This window comes from Ptychodera flava, chromosome 8, assembly GCF_041260155.1.
Source record: "Ptychodera flava strain L36383 chromosome 8, AS_Pfla_20210202, whole genome shotgun sequence".
NCBI lineage: Eukaryota > Metazoa > Hemichordata > Enteropneusta > Ptychoderidae > Ptychodera > Ptychodera flava.
In genome coordinates this window covers 33,649,471-33,672,245 of record NC_091935.1, presented here as the reverse complement: position 1 = coordinate 33,672,245, position 22,775 = coordinate 33,649,471, and the positions used below count along the sequence as shown (strand labels likewise).

Below are 22,775 nucleotides of genomic sequence, written 5' to 3'. Positions count from 1 at the left end.
ATACCATGTATAATCACTGCAAAACATTATGGTAATCCCTATGAAAATATGATGTTTACTCGTCATTATTAATGAAATCGGATGCATATAATGCGATCTACAGTAACCTATGAACTATATATTGTCATCTCTCTGACGTCAACTCTTCCCTGAAGTTGCAAAACATAATAAGTATACTCTTCGCGTGACATGCAGTGGCTCGCTCTGAAAATAGAAAAAAAAAAGACAAATATGTCTTTGGGGAAAATCTCATCTAGAACAGACAAAATTAATCGATCCCTCACAACATGTGTGAAACATAACTTATTTCGCTTTCTTCCTGTATTAGTATCCATAATTATCTTTCTGCCTTCGTTTTTTACTAATTCTGTATGTTACTATGTAACTGGTTATGTAAGATTAAATTGGTGTGCGGTGCGAAACATTCGTAGACTCGTTACTTTCATAGAAACTTTCTGGCAAACTAAGTATATTGAGCCAATGATTGTTTATAATGAAGTTCCTTCTATGCCTCGTGTACCCTTTGATGATTGCCAGTTGTATTAACACTGACACACACCTTGACGATCACCGTGATTCTCTTAAAATCACCCCTCCTACAAAGTAGAATAACCCAACCGGTAAAACTTGACAACATCGCATGTATGTAGTCTGGAAAATCGCCAACATTTGAAAGTCACAAGACGGGGCAAGAAATAAAAATATTCAGAGCGACATAATGTTTTAGACAGCAATTCATAATAACATATGATATAAATCATCCTAGGATTAATTCTAAGGTAAAGTTTAGGATTTATGTGAGAACAATTGTGATCAGTCAATGTTTTCTCTTCTTTGAGTATTTTCTCAAAGTCACGACTAATAGATTACCGTGTATATGGATTTTTAGTTCCGAATTTTTGGCGCTGCGATAAACTTGTTTCAAAATTATACACTAACGGATAAATTATGGATAAATATCTGCGTATGTCATCTCCAGATATATTTTCTCTCTACGTACATCATTCTCTCGTATGTCATCCTTGATATATTTCTCCTGCATACGTCTAGATATATTTCTCTCTGCATCTCTGGAAAATCATAAAGCCACCGGATATGAACGCTGAGCAGTCTTTACCTCCTTTTTAAAGAAAAATCGAGCGATTTCAGATTTGTCAGTTTCATAGTCTAGTCAGAATAAAAAAATTCAAAACGTAACAAACACACCAAGCATGAATTAATTGTTTACAGCAGTTCAAATGCTGCACAAGGGCAGTTTGCTTTTGTCCGAATGTCGAAATACTTTCGCCAAGGTGTGTCATGGGCCATCCATCTACCTGCAGGGGTGGTCAAACTCCTCGATGATTAAATAATTGGCCGAAGTTACTCTTTCCGTAAAAGCCTTCACCGCCCCCCATACGCATCGAATTTTCTCTCAGTTTCGCATCCCGTTTTCGAGCTGCTCACGACCTACCCCGATATTGTAAGCTTCCCCTGCGGTGTTTTTGGATCTTTTAATTCTCTTCAAAGTTGCATTCGGTTTGTACCCCCCCCCCCCCCGAGCATTAAACCTCTCCTCCTGCTAGTATCCTGATTAGAGCAAGGAACTTTTAGACGCCGTAGCGATTTTACTCCAAGTAAGTTCCGTGTCTTTTCTCATTAGATGTCGATGGTGTACATGTATTTAAAAGTAGACTGAAGTGAGAAGGCGAAGATAATTGTCAGATACAAACAAAACCTCTAGATACAGCGCTTAATCTATTTCTCTCTGCATCTTTCGGGAATAAGTAAATATACCTCTATATCAAAACTGTAAGGCAGTCATAACCTTCTTTTCAAATTTCGACATATTCGAGGTACTTAGTCGTCACCTTACCATGCAGACAGGAAGATCCGTCGCTCAAGGACGTAAAGAGCGCCCTCGAGCGACGGATCTTCCAGTCTACTCAAAATACTGTGCAATGTTTTTCTTGTCAAAATATTAACAAAAATTGATTGCGGCACCGCAATTCATTGTTTACATTCGCTTGTTGAAATTGAGAAAGAAAGGTTTAATGTTGGTCTCAGTCCTTGATATATGTTTCTGTTTGGGAATCGGTTATAGGTATTACTTATATAAGTTCGGTATTTCTTGGTTTGTAAACTAGGAATACTCTACCCCTACCTAAGATATAATTCGGAGTATGAAAGAGTTTTCAACTAAAAGTAGCTTTTTTATTATTTTGCAATTCCGATTACCTGCAGTGACCAATCGCTTCGATGCGAAAATTTTAAATTCGCATGGTAAAGTGATATTAAAGTCTAGTCTTTGTTATCTGGAAGAAAGATCTGATTACCCCTGAGACCTTCTAATGACATCAACACTTTAAAGGGAGGGGGTTGTCGGAACTGCGCCTGTGTGCCTTTCTTGTTTACAGACAATGTGTTTCATGCACGTATTTAAATGTATCACATCAACATTGCTGCAACATTTGAAGTTTACGACACAGAGAGGCTGTGATTATGACAAGCATGTTTTCACCGTGCCTTTCATCAATCGCCAACGTACCTTGTGTTCAGTGTTAACATTAATTGAATGGGACCTTTAAAGGGAAACCTAGGTCCAGCGAATTTGAATAAAATACAGCTCGAATTTGCCGCAGTTCCGACGAACTCTCTCTTTAGGGTTCTCCGAAAGACAGTCGTAGTGTGAATAATTGAAGGGACTATGAGCTAGGTGATATTGGAGTGCGGTATATAGCAGTGTAGCATGGTTTACTTGAAAATATAAATTGATTGTTGTGATGCAATACGGAATGCTGTCCTGTAAATGCGCGTTCCACTGCTGGGTGATTGTGGTGAAAAGTGTTATGGATCGTGTACCGTAGGGCGTTACCCAAAACTGATCAACAACGGTAGGATGCACCATGGCGGGGACAATTATTCGAACTCTCAAAGTTTGTTAATACCTTTCTGGTCTGCCACTTGCAGAGGCTCTTTAATGCTCTCAGGGATAGAGAAATTGTCACTGTCGTAGTATTTCAGAAATTGAAAATTCTATTTCCCCATAGAGTTAACACATGGTGGAGGTCATTCTGAATTTCAAATGTCAGTAAATGTTAAGGATTCGTTTCCCTAGTGCCAAGTTTTTTAAGGTGATCCCCGATGTTACTTGATTTGGTATGAGAATGGTTGAAAGTTTGGTCGAGGAATGTTTGAGTAACATTTTAAGTCTTTCACTTTCGAGGTGCGTACTATCTTACTAAAACGGATGACAAAACAGTCATAACATTTATACTGCTGACTCGGAGGATGACTGATAATATAATAATACACCCAGAAACTTCTAATGAAAGTAAAATTACTACTTTAATAAAAAGGAGAATAGTGAACCATATTTGTGAAATACATGAATTTCTTACTTCCTTGTAGATATTTACGCCCTCAAGCTGTGTGGACGAATGTTCTTTCAATTTGCTGTGTGTTGTACACGTGGCACGTGTAGCTGTAGGTTGTGTGAAATAATACTATACATTTATGGCGCAATGTCTAACATTGCTTGTCCAGAATCCTACATAATTCCCATTGTCATGTTGACGTAATAACAACGAGCGAAGTTCAAATTTAATGAACTTCGCAATTAATGAACTTCGCTCCATACTTTGGTGACATGTCAGACTTCTTATATAAGTCAACCATATAACCTTGTGTGTACGACGAGCCAAATTCCAAATTTCATTGCACAGTGCATTCTCAAACTCACTGTTCAACAAAATCTCTAATTTCAAACTCAAGTCAAACATTCCAGCCTACACAATTTCTGCAGTTGTCGCTATGTTTTTTATCGTTTTGCGAACATTACGACAGTGTTTTGGCAGTCTGATCTGGAGAAAGCGGCATCGCATCATTCTGTATCGAAGTGGAAAAGATCTCGAAAGCTCAGAGTCGACAAAGTTCATCTTAACTATGGAATAGTTTCTGACATTGTTCAATACATTGCCAGAGTTATTTGACCTCAACAATGGATTTTGTCATTGATTGTTATACTGATCATGATTTTGACAAACTCATTTCTAAAAATACATTTCACTGCAAGAAAAATGAACCAATTTCCCTACTCGTACATTGCTTTCAGTGTCCTCAGAAAAGTTGCATTCTCTCGGGCGCCAGTTATTAAATCATTGAAACCTGAAAAATTAAGAAATATATCATTGCGAAAATGGACGGAAAAAATGTGGAATGTCATGTTTTTAATTGCCCAAAAATAAGACTGCTTTTAATCATATATCATCACATTATTTGAAGCAGTCTGACTAAAGTAAATGATACAAGGTCGATACTTTGGGGAAGCTATTTTGCTATGAGTTTTGCGCGGGAGATTTACCACGAAGCCTGTTCTTTTCCCAAGGAGTCAACGGTTTCGCTGTTCCTTGAATCGGCGGCACGTGTTCGCTTTCTTTGCTCGGCGTTGCAACGCGACTCTGTTTCCTGTATTCGGAGGGACAGAAACCAGCTCCCGTGGTCCACGGACGAGGCGACGTCGGTGACATTAGACCGTTTCTGTCGTTCCCTCTGAAGTCGTCCGGTATGGAACCAGACGACAGCGAATCTGAATCCGAAAATGTCACGTCTGTGTAGGTAAGAGAAGCTACATCGTCAGCACCTGTTGACAAGGACGATAAACACAGAGAGAGTGACAAAAACGCCACGCCAGATATTTTTGTGCACACAAAATACATGACATCACCAAGTGCTCCGTCACCGTACGGTACCATTAAAGACACTAGATAGAGGACAGGCGACATGATCAAAGAGCGGTATCAACCTTGACAAAAACTTAGAAATTCCAGAACACCAGAAGACGTAAATTACATACAGAAAGAGCCGTCTCGTAGATTTCGAAATCAAATCTATGAAAAGATGAAATCATGTTAATGAAAAATGAAGAACATCATTATCATTTTTAACACAGGCAATTTTGGGATACTTGAGTTATCACCAAATAAATATAGCCATAGCCATGGCATCGTTAACAAACGCCTTTGTCGATTTTAACAAAAATATTATCATGCAATAACGGTTATCACCATGAACAAGCTCGCTATATCCACCATTTCCGAGTCATTATCATCTTCATCGTTGTCGTCGTCGTCGTAATCGTCGCGTAAACGACACCTCCGTTGTATGGTAATCCGCGTCGTTGTCACAACAATGCTGTCAACATCACTCATACCGTACAATCGCGTCACAGACAGTGCATAATTACCGTGATAGATAACATGCTACTGTGTCGTGCTTTTGTCATTGAATCCTTTACAAACGTGTTTTCACCATTCTGAAAGTCATCATCGATGTTTGTACCTCGTTATTTGCATCAGAACATAACCACTGTTTTATCACTGATATCCTTGAACATGTTGAAATAGCAGCATTTTAACCCGAACGAGCGTCAAGGTAGAACGCGCCTCGGGGACAGATATACGGACTCTCAATTTTTCACAGTTCTTTTCTGATCTACCTTTTGTGAGAGCTGGAGCCTATTTTAAAGCTTTGGGGTAAGAAAAATATTTACCGTCGCAGAGTTAACACATGGATGGCGGCCATTTTTAATTTCAAAATATCGGTATATGTTAGGTAATTTGTTTCTCTAAAACCAGACTTTGCGCAGTGATCCCTGATTTATATTGATTTGGTAAGAGAATGGTGAAGGTTTGATTCAGTAAAGTTTTGTATTTCACCTCCGAGGCGCGTGCTACCTTAATGCATAGATTACAGACGTATCAGGGACAGATACATCCAAATTACTCACCGCTGCTTATTTTCTTGACACCTTCAGCAATCTTCTTCAGTGACCTGTCCTTGAGTGATTTTATAACTCTTTCAACCGTGGCGCGTTTACCGTCAAGCTGTTGCCATAACAACATCATTTGGTATTTCTGTTCCCAAAAATCGTTCGGGTAGTTGCATTCTAGGGTGCTGAAGTTGGTGGCGTCAAGTCCGAGCGTGTAGCCGACCTGCTTCCATTCGTCTCTCCTGAGATTGTCAGCCAGGTACATGAACGTTCTCTTCATCACTGTAGTGTGCAGATCGCGTGAACGAAAGATGAAAAATGGTTACGTTACCGAGTGGAAACGTGATAGGGAATACGCTGTCATTTCGTGGCGATTTGCCAAAATTCAATGTATTTTCAAATCAAAGCACCTTTAGCGACTGGTCAGTTTCTTCGGCCTGAGGGGAAGGTGGATTATTTTTTGCCGACGTCAAAAAGTGGCTGACCCCCCCCCCCTATTCCAACTTTCGAAAACAGGGTGACCCCCCCCCTATTCCAACTTTCAAAAACAGGGTGACCACCCCTGCGCGCGACAAAGGTAAAACAAAAGGTGGAATATAAATTGTATATATATATATATATATATATATATATATATATATATATAATATATATATATATATATATATAATTTTTGGGGAACATTTTAAATATTCAGTCATTCTGTGTTTTAATGAAATTGTTATCATGTCAGCTGTAAGATAGCAACTTAAAAGTGCCTATTCTAAAGTTTGAATACAGTATTTTGAATGAGCTGTGAATGTACTCCACTCTTTTTATGCATAACCAGATGTCCAGAACTGTTGTAAGAAAAATGTGATTGTGAAATATTAGTGCATGTTGCTTTCTGATGCTGAATTCTCATAGAGAAAACAGAAAAGTATCAGGAACTTGTCATGCTTTTCATATGAACTGCAGATTTCATAATGATTAGTACATCCAGATATCTCTGATATATATATCTCTGATATATGAAAGTCATGCAGGGCATGCTGAAAAATATTGTTATATAGAATTGTAAACATACAGATATCTGAGATAAATCATAGACCCTAAAAACGTTTTTAGGGTCTATGGATAAATATATGTCTGATATATTAAAGTTTTGCACAAGGATGGGGGTCTGAAAAATATGTCTTATTTTTATTAAAGTTACGCGCCCGAAGGGCGCACCGAAAAATGCAACTGGATGAAATTTATGGCTGGCACAATGCATTTTCCGCAAGTACGAGCCGTGTTGAAATAAAAAACACACTTACCCCCCCCCCCCCGCCATTGAGCATTTCAAAAACATGGTGACCCCCTATCACCAAAGTCAAAAACAGGATGACCCCCCATGAATCCACCGCCCCCCCCCCCCGGCCGAAGAAACTGGCCAGTCCCTTAAATGTTACTTTGATGTATTTCATTATATTTTGCGACCGTTTGCCGCATTCGCGTGATCATGAATTCAAAATGAACACCAGTTAGAGCAGCGTTTTACTGTAAGTTAACGTAGTACGTAGAAACCAAAGAGTACTACAAAATGAACATTCAGTTCAAATGAATGTCATTCCCTTCTCGAAGCGTAAGGCTTCCATTGCTAATGGTTAAATCGTGGAGGTAAGCTTACAGTATACGCACGAGGAATCTACTTAGTGTATTGATGAGAGGCATGTTATAAAATTTGACATTAAGTATAGATACCTTCTTCAGTCTCCCTCTGAGAACACGACCTTCGGTGTTTGTGACGCGTTTTCGGCGGTCCTTTCAGTGACGATCTTCTTGGCTGTGAAAGTGAAACGAAAAAATGTACCGTATGTAAAGCACATATGAAAACAGTGTAACTGATCAATGATAGTATCAACAGAAATAACAGGCACGTGTTGTGGAAGTGCACGGGTGATAGAGGGACCGTGGAAAGTGCAACGACGACCGAAAGTCAAATGTAGTATTTTTCATGCTTTATTGAAGTGGATGAGCGAAAATTTATTGAAAGTCTAGAGCCTATTCTGATTAATCGATATCTACCCCTGGTATTGTGAATCGCATGTCTTCAAATTGTCTGCCAGGCACCTTCTCTTTAGGCCTCGACCTGGATGGCTTGTGACACGTGTAGAAATGCACGTATCCGACCAGCTCGTCATCCAGGCCCCTGGTGGCATCCTTTACTTTGACCTGCACCATGCGATGGTTCTTGCTCTCGGAGTGAAACTGCATCAAGAAGTGGCGTCCATTGCCGTCCTCCGATTCAATATGGTCGCCTTTTATGGTGAAGAAAATTTCATCGCCTTCCCTGATTTCAATATCTGGTCCATAGGGCAGCTTTCCCTTAGGAGCTCCAAAACCATGGCTTTGCAGTTCTTGTAGGCGTTTGTCTTGGATTTTGGAACACACACATTCGATGCACAGACTGCAAGGGTCCTTTTTGTTTTGTAGGAGCAGTAAGTTGGCCAGCTTCATACCATTTCTCATCTGGTTGCTTATTTTGTTCAGGGCTCTTTTCGCCGACACTTTTGGCTTACTCCTGACATTTGTGTATCTGTTTAGCGAGAAAAAATCCAAAAATCAGCTTCTCACTATAAGGCACAGCAAACAATACAATGATCTCCTAGTTATGATATATAAATGTCATGTATTAAACATTTCATTGTACAAGTTTCAGCTGTGTCATCTAAGTGCCTATACCTTTACCCTCCCATCCTCTGTAAAACGGGTTGTTTAGTCAGGGCGATAATCCTATGCGTTGGTGATCGGTAGAAATAACTAACGAAGGGGATTATAACAGATATGGACTGCAGCTTCGAAATACTATATAGGCACAAATATGACACAGGCAAGGCTTGTGTGATAACAATATTTATTACATGACATCAATTTATCACAATTGCTACGCAAATGTATTGTTGACTGTGCTGAGTGTCCTCATCGTAATTCAATGAGTATGGATAGAATGGTTCTACATAAATTGTATTTTCATAAATAAGTAAATTGACACGAATCAATTATTCGCGAATGAATTGGCAAACGAAGCAAAATAACGCGAACGAAAGAATGAATTAATTAATTAATATATTAGCTCGCTGCAATAGTGATATTTCATTTTTTTCCAGAACGCAGTTTGATCGTGCTTTGTAAAGTCTTTGCTCCACGTTGGGGAGCTTTTATTTTCAAGGGTTATTTTAACAAGTTAAACCTTTTTATCAGAAGATAAGTGGTTTTATATCAGCGATTCTGCGCCTACCTTGAAAAATGTTCAACTTGCAGAGATACGTAATCACCATGAATTGTGTATTTGCAAGAGTCTGTGATATCTCTCCACTCATCATCGTCATTGTCAGTCAGAATCACTAGTGAACGCTCGTCAACACTTTGAACCAAAGTTGAACGTGGGGCCAGCGGCATTGTCAATGTCACTGGCTTTAGGAAGCTCTTATTGGAATTGTCCGTGACGCTGATAATGGGGCTCGTGGAAAGAGATACTCCGTATTTGTTGGCGATTCTTTCAACCATATTTTCATCCATCGTCAGCACCTAGAACGAAAATCATCATTATCATCATCATCATCATCATCATCATCATCATCATCATCAACGTCAATGTCGTAGCCGTCGGCATCACAATCATTACATTCATATAATTTGTTTAAGAAGTATTTCCGCGACGCACTTTCAGAAGATAATATATTTATGTAAATCGTGTCCTATATAAAGTTAGCGGTAACACGACAATCATCATAAATGATAAAAAATCACAAAGCCACAGAATATTTTATTTTCATTTATTTTGCAGTAAAATGAACAGCGATTGTACCAAGCTTTCCCATGTAACTAGACTGAAAGTTCCGTCGCTCGAGGGCGCTCTCTACGCTCCCCCTCTCACGAGCGGGAGGGTAGAGAGCGCCCCCGAGCGACGGATCTTTCAGTCTACCATGTAACATGTCGGTATATTTATATGCGGTTTACTTTTTGTGAGAACTAGCGCTATATGGTTTAGACAGTGTGGTTTTTGAAATTAAAATTTGACTAAGATTGAGAAATCTTATTATGCCGATTGGTCCCAGATCAATATTGAGCCTGGTACAGCTGAGAGTTTCCGTGGCCTACTTTGAACGCATACATCTTACTGGATAAAACAAGTCCTGTCGCAGTCAGCCAGCCTTGTCGAATCTCGCAGCTTAACCTGACCTGGTAAAACTTGGACCTTGGGCTTTTGGGATTTGTTCACCTATGCGTCTGGGCCCGGATGTCATGTGAGTGTCATAAAAATGTATAAATAGATGAATGCTTGGTTTTATTGTGAGTCAATAGATATGAATGGAATGTTCATTTATTCAGATAGTTTGTAACCGTGGACATGTAACTGACGTGCAGAACTTTGCTTACCTGCATGGTCATAAACCTGACGTCATTAGTGCTTCTTTCAGGAACTCTCATCTGGATGTTTGGGTCAAAGGAGCTGGAGCAGACTTTGGAGGATTTGTTTATCGTAAAGTGGTCCACCATAGGACGCGAAACAGCGGCATAAAACTGGAACTTACTGATGAAGGCCTTGTGTCTGTTGTCAACCTGAAACATGCATAAATCATTGCTAATGTACTTTGTTGAAAAAATATCATATAGCTGTGAAAAGCATACTTTGATTCATATAATAATATGACATGATGTTGCAACAAACCTTAACCAACTAGTGCTGCCTACCCAATTGCCCATATGCTACGTGTCTGTCCGTCCTCGTGTTAAAGTTTTCTCCACATTTCCGATCGCTTTCTAACTGGTATTAAACTCGTCAGCATCGATATTTCGTCTAATCCCGTTTACATTCAAGCCATATGCTCTCAGTGTTAAGTTCAAATCATGTATTGACTTTCGGCGCCCACGTGGCTTTTTGACGCGCTACCATAGATGTTTGAGCAGACAATTTTGCGTAGAGAACTCTTTGTCGTTGAAAAGACCTTCCTAATAATTGGAGGTATAGTTTACACACAAAAAATATCTACAACAGCATGGGACTCGTAAAACGTGCGTCAGCCAATCGAATACTTACTGTTTATTCCAATATACTTTTTATTCAGCACTATTTATTATATAAAATCAATTATAGATCATTTGTGTTTGAACAACTAGCTACCTGTCTTTATTTCGGACAAAGATTCATAAAATCTGACAAAATTAGTTCCAATATTGACATATACGTAAGAGTTGTCTGAGAAAAGTAAAGTCACAGTTTGTTTTAAGCGCTTAAATTTAAAAATTTGTGCATCCGTTTCAAGAAGAGCGTTATTACTTACCTTTATAGTATCCAAGGCAACCCAATCAGTGGTTCCATCGAAGCTACATTTGATGACTACTTCGTGTGTAGGGTCATCGAATCCGTGACTCAATATCAACGGCATGCTGGGATTGAACTCACTGGGGTACAGTCGTATGACGTCACCGATCAATACCTCATAGCAGTCTAAGACAACGCTGTAGTCACGATTTGACATGAGAACACCCGAGATTTGAACATCGTCGTTGAATCCTTTTGGCAATTCGAGCTTGAAATTCGCAGGAAGTGGTATGGTATCTGATATCTAGAAATTGTACCAGAATTTCCATGTTAACGTTTCACCGTATTTTACATAGAAAGAGACTCTATAGTAGGTAGTGGGCACTTTCGAAGCGGTTCTGAGGAGAAATTAAACTTCAGTTAAAACAGTAGGGAAGCCTCATGATTGGAACCAGACAGAGTTCTAGAGTTAAAAACAATATTTGGCGGGACGTATCTGACATAACATACAGAGAGCGACAGTGTCAGACAGACAGACAGACAGATAGACAGACAGACAGACAGACAGACAGACAGACAATTAAAAATATTGCCGAACATAAGTCTTGAAATAAGATCATGGGAATATTGTGAACAGAGTTAGTTATTGGGGTTTTAAGCTATGCTTAATAAAATGGTTATCCCTTGAGGGCGCCGTAGTCAATAAATTCTTTGCGTACTGTGCTAGACTTCTCCATGAGACTAAGTACACTGGTATTTGACTTCTTTCCTTTTTAGTAAAATTAATTATTTCTAATAATTCATCAAAGAATGAGTAAGAAACGTGAGATATGTTTTATAAAACCATAACTATAGTGTATTTAATGACTGAAAACGTTCAACTCGTTGTCGCTCTCCAAAGAGCCACATAGGACATCTTGAAATGTTCAAGCAATAAACCACACCCAGCGACGGTATACCACGAGATTTTGTCCAGTTCACAACATATGTGCACGAGCGATAGTGAGTGTATATATAATGTGGACTGGTCCACATCAAGTGGTATACTAGTGCCATTGCTGAGGTGGTTTATCGCTATTATATCATAACATTAAATTGAAGTTCTGGCGTGAAACGTCAAAAGGGAGACTTTCCCATAGCGGGGAGCTCGTGCTTATTCCAATTGTGCTATATTGCGAATATAGCACGGTTATTTTTACGTCTCGATCCATAAGATGGAAGTATTTATCCCATCACTATGTATTCGGTATGATATAATACACGTTAGCCATGTATTTATTGACTTTGGTGAATTGCTTAAAGGGACGGAAAATTAAGGACAAATAAAGGACATCGGACGTGATGTCTGCGATATCGTAGAAGAGCTGAGTTTGTGTATTAGTACGAATAATAGATAGATAGATAGATAGATAGATAGATTTACAAAGTAACTGTTGTATACCTCATATTTGGTAAGTGATCTTCTCAGTAGATCCCTTGTACCGTCCGGCGCTGTAACAAGAATTCAATTAGAGAGTTATTTTACAATCAACGTGATACGAACCGAACTATCAAAGAAGATCGAGGAGCATTCGTCAGAAGTAAATTCATAGTAATATTTCGTTGAAAAAATCGTCGAAATTTAATTTTGAAAGTGCAGACCACTTTTCGTTGACGGTAGGCAGCGCCAATCGATGCATGAAATTGAATTATATATGTTGTTTACAGAATCACGTTAATTATGTATTGCAATCGTCCATTGAGTTTTCGTTGCACAACACATACAGAGAATGAACAACAGCTTGTGTAAGCACTTCACAATGCAACCTGCATGAATTATTCTTATATTGACATAGAAGTCTTTTCCGGTTCAAAATAATCTACCTCAGCTTGGTTGAGATGTATTGTCAAAATGAATACTTTGTTATAACTGAACATGAACTTACTTTCAACCGGTATAAACTTTGCACTTGGTACGGAATCGTCGGCCGATCCTGAGCAGTAAAAGATGTGATGATAGAATAAGCTTAAGATGTATTGAACTGAAGGCGAACGAAGCCATAGCCCATGCTTGTGAACATCAAACGTAGCTGAACTCAACGTAAAACACTTTGCGGTATTTTAATCTTTTTGATCGGAGGAAATTCATTGTATGATTTTCGGTCAACGACAGACAGCACAGGCTGGAGCACCGAAAACAACACTTTTACGTTTTACTCCTTGCATGACCTTACATGACCAGTTTCAATTTGTAATATGGATTACAAGTCAAGGCGCTAAAAGTCTGCTTTCTACCAGAAGGTCATGACCGCGATTGTGAGTCCTTCGTCGACATTTGACATCTGTTGCACAACCAAAAATTGCTGATTTCCAATGCCGCGATATTTTGACAATTAAAGCGAAAACATACATTATATCGTATCAAATAGTTTTTTTGACGAGCACAAGAGATTTCTTCAAAATTGACCATTTCATCAAAACATATTGTTCCCTAGCCGGGAATCGAACCCGGGCCTTGTGGGTGAAAGCCACATATCCTAGCCACTAGACCACTAGGGAGGCCTATACAAATGTAGGTGATAGTCTGGCACAATTATTTGATTGTTTCTGTTACTTGACCTTTGGTGAGAAAAGGTGCCATGGTGTGGCTTCCATTTTTCATTTAGTTTTTGTTCCCCATAAAACTTAGGTATGATATCACATCCATTAATTTTATGTTTGTTTTGTTTTAACTGAATGAACTATACTTTCTTGGCAATTAAGGCTTTGAATGCATCAGCAGCTCCATAAATCGAGTCTATTTATATAAGTTATGCAATGTCTTGAATAATTTAAGTCATGAGTCAGCTGTTCGGTTTTGAATGCTAAAGCTAGCATTATCGATATATGCCTATCAAGACAAAATTAAATTGACAAGCAGGCGATGACCAGAACAAAATTTACTTTTTACCTTAACATTACGTATCATGTGAACCTCATTTATTAGTATATAACATTTACTTCAGCTTGCCATTGGATTTTGGTAACACCTTCTATAAGAAATATAATGCTGTACCATTTCCGTAGACCGTAGTTGTGATTTATAGCATCGGTCGATACATACCTTCCACTGGCTGAGGTAGGTTAATTTGTAAACTGTCTTTCCGTGATTTGGGTCGCTGGTTGTTACCGAGGTACTAAAATATGAAAAGAAAATGAAAAGAGAGCTTTTTACAGCGCCTCTGGTTATATTTCAAAGGAAACAAGGAAACTAGCAAAAGGAAAATACTGGTTTTCTATTTTAAATTGAAAATACTGCGGCAAATAAGCCGTAACTATAGCGTGGAAAAACACGGCAACGAGAATGAGAAGTCCTGGATGTGTACCGTGGGAGGGGGGCAAATATTAAACTTTATGGATATTGATGAAGGAAGATATTGAGACAACACAGTAGCCTGTAGAATTTATAAGCTGTTGCTACAAGCACAGATCCCATGTAGGTTAATATTTTCATTCAGTATTTGCCAGATGATGAGTAAACCAAGAGACTGGAAAACAATTCAATATTATGTTTTTAAAGGGGCCAGTAATGCTAACTTTTCATGATATTTATTTTTTATTTTGCTTATCAATCGCAAATTTATTCTACTTCTAAAAGAACGTTGAAACATCCACTAATTAGTTTGTCAACTTACCGTCTAATAGTGTACATGTATGTGTAAACTGCATTGTTACATTTGAATTCTAGTCCGAACCAGAAGTCACTTGTCAACAATAACAATGCAGTTTACACACATACAGGCTGAGTTAACAAGCTGAATACTGTATATCAACATGCCTTGGGGAGTAGAACAAGTAATTATGATTCACATTCAAAACAAAAATAGGAAGAAAATCATCAGAAGTTAGCATTTCTGGCCCTTTAACGTTAGTTATAGCCATCAACTTTTTGAGGATAACTGATGATATTGCTTGTTTCATGACATAATTTTCAATAGCATGACATGATCTGTAACATGATGATATGGAGTGCAACGTGATGGAATAATTTACGACACATTAAAATAATGCATGACGATGTGAATTAAGAAACATATTACGTAGCATTTAAAAACAAAGGTATTTATTTCCAAGAAAATAATTTTTGGAGTGATAACAGTATTATTGGTCATGGAACTGGAGACGTGCATAATGGATGGTGTGTACATATTAATGTACTTACCTTCAGTTGAAATGATATCGTGTCAATTGATGTAAATAACGGTCCCTCCGATATGTTAGTGGCAAGCGGCTCTCCCTCCGATCCAGTATATCGAAAGAACGTCACACTTCCCTTCGCAATGTCAACGTCACTGTCCTCGATATTTTTCGGGTGGACGAAAATTATTTTCTGATTGTCTTTCTGTATAAAGAACGGACCGCTCTCTCTCCGCTCGGGACGCAGGTAATCGCCATTTACGTTAAAGAAGATCTTTTCGCCCGGTAGAATTTCGCACTCCTTGCTGTATGGCAGTCTGCCCTCGGGTCTCGTGTCGAATCCGAAATAGCTCAGCTCTTTCAGGTATTCTGTGACTGTGGTGTTCTGAACGCAGTCCACGCACAGTTTACCCTGGTTTTCCTTGTGTTGAAGAACCAGAAACACAACACGGTCCTTCTTAATGTTTTTGTCATCCATTTTCGAGCGAAACTATTTAATCCAGAAAAAAAAGTTATGGAGAAATGACGTCCCACGCAACCCGACTTGCGATAACACGGAGAAGTATTTGCCTGCAGAGAAAAAAAAAATATTTCTTTAAAATAAACGGTAAAGTAATACGACAAGAATGATTCAAACAAATAAGCAGCGTGTCTGTAAAGTTTGCCCATACAGAAGACGATAACGTCTGTACATATATACCGATATGATTTTAGTATAGCCGAATGCATATCTTATAAACTGTGTACTGTGACAGCGGAAATAAATTGTTTGGCAAGCCTGAGGAGTACCAACCCAAACTAAAAAAATTTACAATCAGCATAAACCTATAGGGTCTAGTTTATTAAAAAAGAAACAGGGCGACTCTCAAAGGAAATGCTATCGTTGCAAATAATGGCGATTGTGCCCAGGTGCGCCGCCGCAGTTACATCCTGCCGTGCCTTGTTTATGATAATTTACTGACTACGCCGAATGAATGTTTTATAGTCTGCGCCACCATGGTTGATTTTCCCCATTGTTGTCTTTCCAAACTTTGAAAGGAGAAAATGCCGCTGAGTCTTTCCTTGGGGAAACTCGTCACTGAAATGGGAAGTGTGTCGAGTATCTGAAGAGGACATTTTTATCCTCTCTTGCAAGTTTGTTTGTTTTTCATCCTCGGTACATACAGGAATATTACTGTAATATACTTCCTTTACTCTCGCTCGGCATTCTTAAACCTCTCTTTAAAAAAAGGCTTACACTATTCCAAAGACTCTGATGGTAGTACGTGAAGTTCATTGTCATGAGAGTTCATCAAATTTTACTTCAATAATCCCAAGTCTCGGCAAACATCAGAAAACATGAAAAGAACTTGTAAAATTTGACGAGAGAAGGTTAAGTACAGTTTAAATAATCGATTTCACGGGCTGGTTAATGTTTCTTAAAGAGTACTTCAAATCAAACGATGAGTGTTTAGAATGCTTGGGAAATACCAAAAGATGTCATCGATGTATGAGGAAACAGGGTTATAAAAAGTTTATGCGTAGTTCCCCCTCCCTTATTGTCCGATAAAACACGGACAAAGTGTTAGAGCTTTGTTGATAAATAACAGCTGAGAGATTAAAAGGTTGCGACACGGGCGACGATTAACGACGCTGAAGGCCATTCGAGTAGATCCGTCAGCGGTAACCATGGCTACGATTCACCTTGTATTGTTATGTACCAATGAGTGCATCACCGGACAGGTAGAATAAAAGTCGAGTTGTTCGTCTGTAAACGATGATGACTGTACAACTATTCGACGAGAGATCGTTCCATGCCAAGTTTTACCTGCTTTACATTCAATTCTTAAACGGTTAATTGGGCGTGTTTATACACAAATTGACCCTTAAAACAGCCCTCATGCATGCAGTATAGACTGTGTATATATGCAATCAATATTTATAATCAAGCGATTTGTTTCTTCTTTAGCGTAATGAGAGCATTTATTTGTTTTGGCAAACGGATTAAAATATCTACAACCTTCACGTTGGTCAAGATCTTTTTTCCTTTTTACTGCACTTTTTAAAAAGCATGAATGTCATTTAGAACATGATATTGATACGCGGACGGTTTTCAGATCATCACAGTTATAGTTGATATCGTATTTGCCTTTAAGTCAGTATTAAAGTACATTACTTGTAACTTTCATAACTTCCATGACATTCTCACTATTTTTCTTTTGTACGTCAACCGCAATTTCTTGTCCAACTCCCAAAGCATGTTGAAACACCACTATTAAGCTTGTCAACACAGCGCCTATACGTGTAACATGTACTGTTATTATTCACATTTGAGTTACGGACTCACATTTACACGTAAATAATAGCAATTCAGTCAACACATGCAAAAGGAGAGTTTGACAAGCTGAATACCGTATATTTTAACATGATTTGGAGGCAGACCAAGAGACAGTTGATGACACCAAAAACAAACATAGTGAAAAGCTAGCTACTGACCCATTAACATCATTGAGAAGTTCCAGGGATCGGCCAATTCTTTAATACAATTCTATGTTTTTTTAAAGACTCAGAATTAACAAGGGCCGATTATCAACCGAAAAGACAGCCTTGAGAAACTTACCGACCAGACTAAAGACCTCCTCTTTCAGACTAATTTGAGTTACATCTTAACACAACAAACAGAGCAATGCTTTCATTGAGTGGAATAACGCCGGCACGGAAGTGTTTCAATGAACATCGTTATTGGTAAAAGTGTTCTGTTATTACATAGAGTTGTAGAGCGACGGCATCCTTGACTACGTGAAGTTTGTGTTTTTTTTGTAAATATGCCGCCGGAATTTCTGTCTGCTACTACTGGCAACTTATTAAAAGACGATGGCTTGCATGATTTCAATTTGAAGTGGATCGTGTATGTGCTCATAGACGAGCTCAACACCAAAATATCAATATACGTTTTGCATCAACACTTGCTTTGTCAGTTTTATCGTTAACTGAATTTCCGTCCGTTCGTCAACAATTACATCGCATGCTGTACGCACTGTCTTGTGTTTGCGAGTCTTTATACACTTGAATGTGGGGACAAGAGACGGAAAAGAACTTTTTAGTTAAAAAATGACTTCACTGTATCAAAAGTTAGAGATATTGTTCCTTATAATTTAAACGCGTGTAAGTTATACCACATTCTGAGGCAAATTGTCATTATACGTTGTACAAGAGCTAGATTTGTTAGGAGCCTAAGCATAGATGTCGAAAAGCATACCAAATTTACTAAAATTTGCTAAAATATATTTATTTCTGAAATTCAGACACAACCATTCGTACGCAACAACGTGAAGGAGGTATTAAAGGTCAGTGTCAAATATACGTGAAACAAATGGCATTGTTATCAAGTTACCCTGTCAATAGAGTCAGTATGGAGTATGTGTTCAGTGTGATATATGGCCATAATAGTGTGGAGGCTTAGTCGCTGGTGTTCACTGTATTAAGTAAATTAACCAGCCTTTTTTATTGAATCGAATACTTTTTCATGTCTTCATGTCCAAAGAGAGGAATTCGGTCGGCGTATCAAACATACGTCTATAAGAGATTAAAAATGTTATAGATTGGGTGACAGTTTTGTCCGCATTCTCGTGACAATCACTGTGACAAAAGGCAGAGGCATGACGAGCGTGTGAAGCACTGTTGGTATTTTGTATAGCACTAAAAGTCGATCGATCGATAAACGCAATTCGCTTTATGGTGTCATAGGAATTTCAGAAACCCCCTTTCTGTTGTGACCGTTCACGAACGAAGCGCATAACATTTTCATATATAAAGCATGGATTTTACCTAACCGATTAACAAGCTATCTTATTTATTGGTCGCTTATTGCATTATACCGTTGGATATAACCTCCACAGTTAAAGTCAGTTTGTTCCCTTAAGACGTCATCACTTGCAAAATGTCACCACGCCACCATTAACATATGTTAGACAGCTTTGACGAGAGGGCGGCTAACCGACATATTTTGCTCGTAATAATACCCTTTGTTTTGTTGTATACTGACGTCAAATTTCGGCGCTGTTTTGATCAGCTATTCCACAATTCTTCGCCGTGGCTTTTGCGCATTGATTAGGGCACAGAGTATTGCGACAGGGGAGGACGTAGACAATAGCCCGGTACTTTGAACAATTGTTACCGACGGCCGATCTATCCGACAGCGCTTAGAGTAGACAAAACAAAGACAATATACAAAGCATTCTACCTGTACTTAGGGATGGTCTTACCTTCTTGAGCGAGGTTAGAACTCCTCCATTGAAGCCGTTTGCATGAAGTTTGTCGCAACTTCTGTCAGACAGTTCCTGAAAGACTCAATAGTTTCTTGTCGAAGTCTATTATTAATTCATTCTTGGCGTAATATTGGTTGTATGCGAACGGACTTTATTCGGCGGCGTGAGTGGGTCAAAGCGGTGACCTATGGGGTCGATGATATCATTCATAATGACTACAGGACAATACCATTACACGGCTGTGTCTTGGTGCGACAGGTATCTTGGCAGGGTTCCATACCGTCTGTATAAGACATTGCGGCTGAGGGCGCTGTGTTTTGCACCTGTAATTTGTGGTCGTACGATATATTATTTCGACTTACATGTGTGGACATATTTGTTCTCTCTATAGAAGAAAAAAAGACTGAGAAAGTCAGGCGGACAGACAGACAGACAGACAGACAGACAGACAGACAGACAGACAGACAAACAGTTAAATTCCAGTATTCTATATCGACTGAAACTTTGTTGAAGAATCATGATTTTGTCTTTGTAGAACTTGAAGGCTTCTGGTACTTTACATATTTACGCGATATTTATGTGATTCATGTACCAGTTGATTTCGAAGTTGGATTGATCATCAAGAATCTCGTTAAATTGGGAGCATTTATGTCAGATTTATCACCAACTCCAATATTAGAGTCGCCAGCCACTATCAGTTTCTTTGTTAACGATGGTTGGTCGGATACAAATGTTAAAAAAAATCCCTTTTCACTTTAGTGGACAGACGATAGATTACAAATGTCCAAACATCAGGACTGAAAGTTAACAGGTTGGCATAGGTTTCCATACGTTCAAATAATCTACATTGTAGGCAATGCTTCTCCTTTAGAAACTTGCAACACTGATTTTGACCTTGACAGCACGGCAACACCGCCATCACAACGCGACTTTCTCGCTAGTTAGTGTTTTCATAACGCTGTACCATTAGTCACATCGTCCGCTCGCACGGGTCCGTTGCTTCCCACTAGCATCAAGTTGCCCGGACAAGTGACCTTGGCAAGCGAAGATGCGTTAGTCATTGCCACTATACTGATAGAAGTCGTCAGTGCCATAACGTGTAGCCATCTTTCATCAAACATCATCCTGGTCGCGAACCTGTACTAAATACGTTAGATGCACGAGGGGCTTATTTCTGATCGACCAGACGTTTACAAGGCAGCAGTGCTATAAATTTACTGACATTAAATATAATGACTCGATGACAGATAGTTGTGTGTGTGTGTGTGTGTGTGTGTGTGTGTGTGTGTGTGTGTGAGTGTGTGATTCAACAGAATGTTAGTCAAACCCCGGTGACGTACTCTTCCCAATGAAAATAAGTTAGACATAACGCAGGTAGTAATATTGCATTTTGCAGTTCCAGCTTTGCCATGCTCTGTTAACTTCAATTGCACAAACGAGGCATTTGTGCCACATCCATGAGTCGATCTTTCAAAGATATCTTTACGGTTTTCATCATGTCAGCCAGGGGCACAAGAAACCACAATCTTCGACCAAAATGTCCCAGTTGGCAGGCTGAACGTAGAAACACGTAAATAGTATGTTCAAACTATTATTAATCACACGTAGGAACAACTGAGAGTGAGTCGGAAAACTTTCGATGTTCACCAGTGACGAATGATATTCTCATCTATCACCCTTTACAAGTAGAGATAAAGAGAGCCTCTTTGACTTTGGAGGTGGCCATGTCCTGTGTTATTCTAATTCCACTGAGCGTACACAGAATGAAAACAACAGTGGTGTTGCAAAATGTCCTATGGTGGCGCACTTTATTGTGGGTTGAACATAAATGTATTCAGGCTTATACAAGTGATTGCTCGAGCTGTCGTCCTCTCTACTGACAAGAAGTGATAAATTTAGAATGTTGCCTGTATAATTCAATCTTTCATGTGTCTGACTCACGAGAACTTATAGCACTAACACAAAATACATTGGCGCACAGGTGTGTACATAGTTGGTCAACAGCAACTTTTTCCGGTAAAGTTGTTAACAAGAGAGTGGTGTCCTGTCACAATAAAAGAGAAACCACTTAGTCTACACGATACAGATTGCGTTAAATTCACAGTTATTGGACAGTTAGCGAACCAAACAGCTTACCAAAGGTTATTCGCTATAGTGTACATTATGCCATGGAATAGAGAATAGTTTGAGGTGGGTTCAAATGTAAATTATCACATTTCAAGACTACTTTTTCATTATCAAACAAAACGAAAAATGAAAAACGGGCTTCCGAAAACATTGTAGTTTGAAGGAAAGTTCATTATCACAAAGCTTCGCGTGTAACGTTTTTGTTAGTGTTATGTCATGCTCAAGATGTTTGGTGTGAAAAATAGCATAACAGGTTCGATGGTATGCAGTTTGAAATTATGACGTCACCGGGGAGGGAATTTCAAGGGTGAATTTTATGGAAGAGCTGCGACAGGGGCTTTTCTTTCAACAGTCTGACCGTAAAGCCAGCAATTTTTGTTATTGCAGCCAAATATTGGCACATTTTCATCGCAACCAAAGCATAAAGGGACCAAATAAGCGAATACTCGATGTAAACTACAAGGTTTGTGTGTTTTCTGTGTATTACTGAAGACTGAATTCAGACAGTAAGTTTGAAGAGCGCCACCATTAAACTTTCGTTTCTAAAATTGTATGGAGGTCAGATCGATGGAGGCGGCGTGGCATAAATTATGTTGACTGTAATGGGTCGTCGTCAGATACCTTATGTGCTGATATATCTGTTCACATTCACTCATTCAGTGACTTGTCAAAATGCATGTTACCGCATTTCTTATCGTCGTTGGGTCATGAGAGAAATATGAATTGCATCTTCATAAAGTTTTGATATGAATGACATCATCGTTCTACGTCATCAGTGAGTCGTATCGGTAACTTACAGAACTTAATAATGCCTTCATCGAGTGTGAAGAAAACGAACGAAAGTTAATCTCTGAAGTGTCATAGACTACAGAATGTATTAAGTATTCGACGCTTCATAGAGAGATAAAGTGGAGCCAAAGTCCAAATGCTTCAAGAATGTACACGTGAAACGACGACGGAAAGGCGTGATGTCAAAGTAGATGAGTGTCTACTGTAAGCGTTTTCTTTCAGCGTTTTCTTGCTGTAACCAATTGTAATCTCAGCCCTACCTATAATCCGCTCATGTGTTGAGTTCTGCGGAATCAAGCGGAACCAACACATTGGAGTACGATCTGGACAGATTTGCCCCCCCCCCCCCCCCCCCCCCCCATCCCAATCCTTTGAACAAAAAATTGTGATTATATATTTCAGAGATTTTGAAAACTCG

The 22,775-nt window shown here is 39.0% G+C and overlaps 1 protein-coding gene and 1 non-coding gene across 5 annotated transcripts; both read right to left on the bottom strand.

Moving 5' to 3' along the window:
• Window positions 1–25: 25 nt before the first annotated feature.
• On the bottom strand, window positions 26–19,706 carry LOC139139121 (p53-induced death domain-containing protein 1-like). Of its 4 annotated transcripts, none has more exons than XM_070707917.1 (12): window positions 19,439–19,628; window positions 15,220–15,764; window positions 14,122–14,194; window positions 12,965–13,012; window positions 12,481–12,530; window positions 11,059–11,343; window positions 10,154–10,336; window positions 9,012–9,301; window positions 7,799–8,309; window positions 7,475–7,556; window positions 5,768–6,031; window positions 26–204 (listed from the first exon to the last, which is right to left on the bottom strand). In XM_070707917.1, exons 2-12 carry the CDS (start codon window positions 15,670–15,672, stop codon window positions 125–127), a joined length of 2,319 nt encoding a protein of 772 aa, XP_070564018.1. In that variant the 5' UTR covers window positions 15,673–15,764; window positions 19,439–19,628; the 3' UTR covers window positions 26–124. The 4 variants fall into 4 exon arrangements, with proteins under 4 accessions (XP_070564018.1, XP_070564015.1, XP_070564016.1 ...); XM_070707914.1 differs by lacking the exon at window positions 26–204 and adding an exon at window positions 3,309–4,621 and having other exon boundaries at window positions 19,439–19,706; XM_070707915.1 differs by lacking the exons at window positions 26–204; window positions 19,439–19,628 and adding exons at window positions 3,309–4,621; window positions 15,895–15,974.
• On the bottom strand, window positions 13,506–13,577 carry Trnae-uuc (transfer RNA glutamic acid (anticodon UUC)). Its single transcript has one exon. It is a non-coding gene; the product is annotated as a tRNA-Glu (tRNA).
• Window positions 19,707–22,775: the final 3,069 nt, after the last annotated feature.

Coding starts and splice junctions, on each gene's coding strand:
- LOC139139121 (XM_070707914.1), bottom strand. CDS start 15,672: ATGGATGACAAAAACATTAAGAAGGACCGTGTTGTGTTTCTGGTTCTT. Junction 14,195..15,219: donor CGATATCATTTCAACTGAAG/GTAAGTACATTA, acceptor TTCATATTTTAG/TACCTCGGTAACAACCAGCG. Junction 8,310..9,011: donor CAAGTTGAACATTTTTCAAG/GTAGGCGCAGAA, acceptor CTCGCTAAACAG/ATACACAAATGTCAGGAGTA.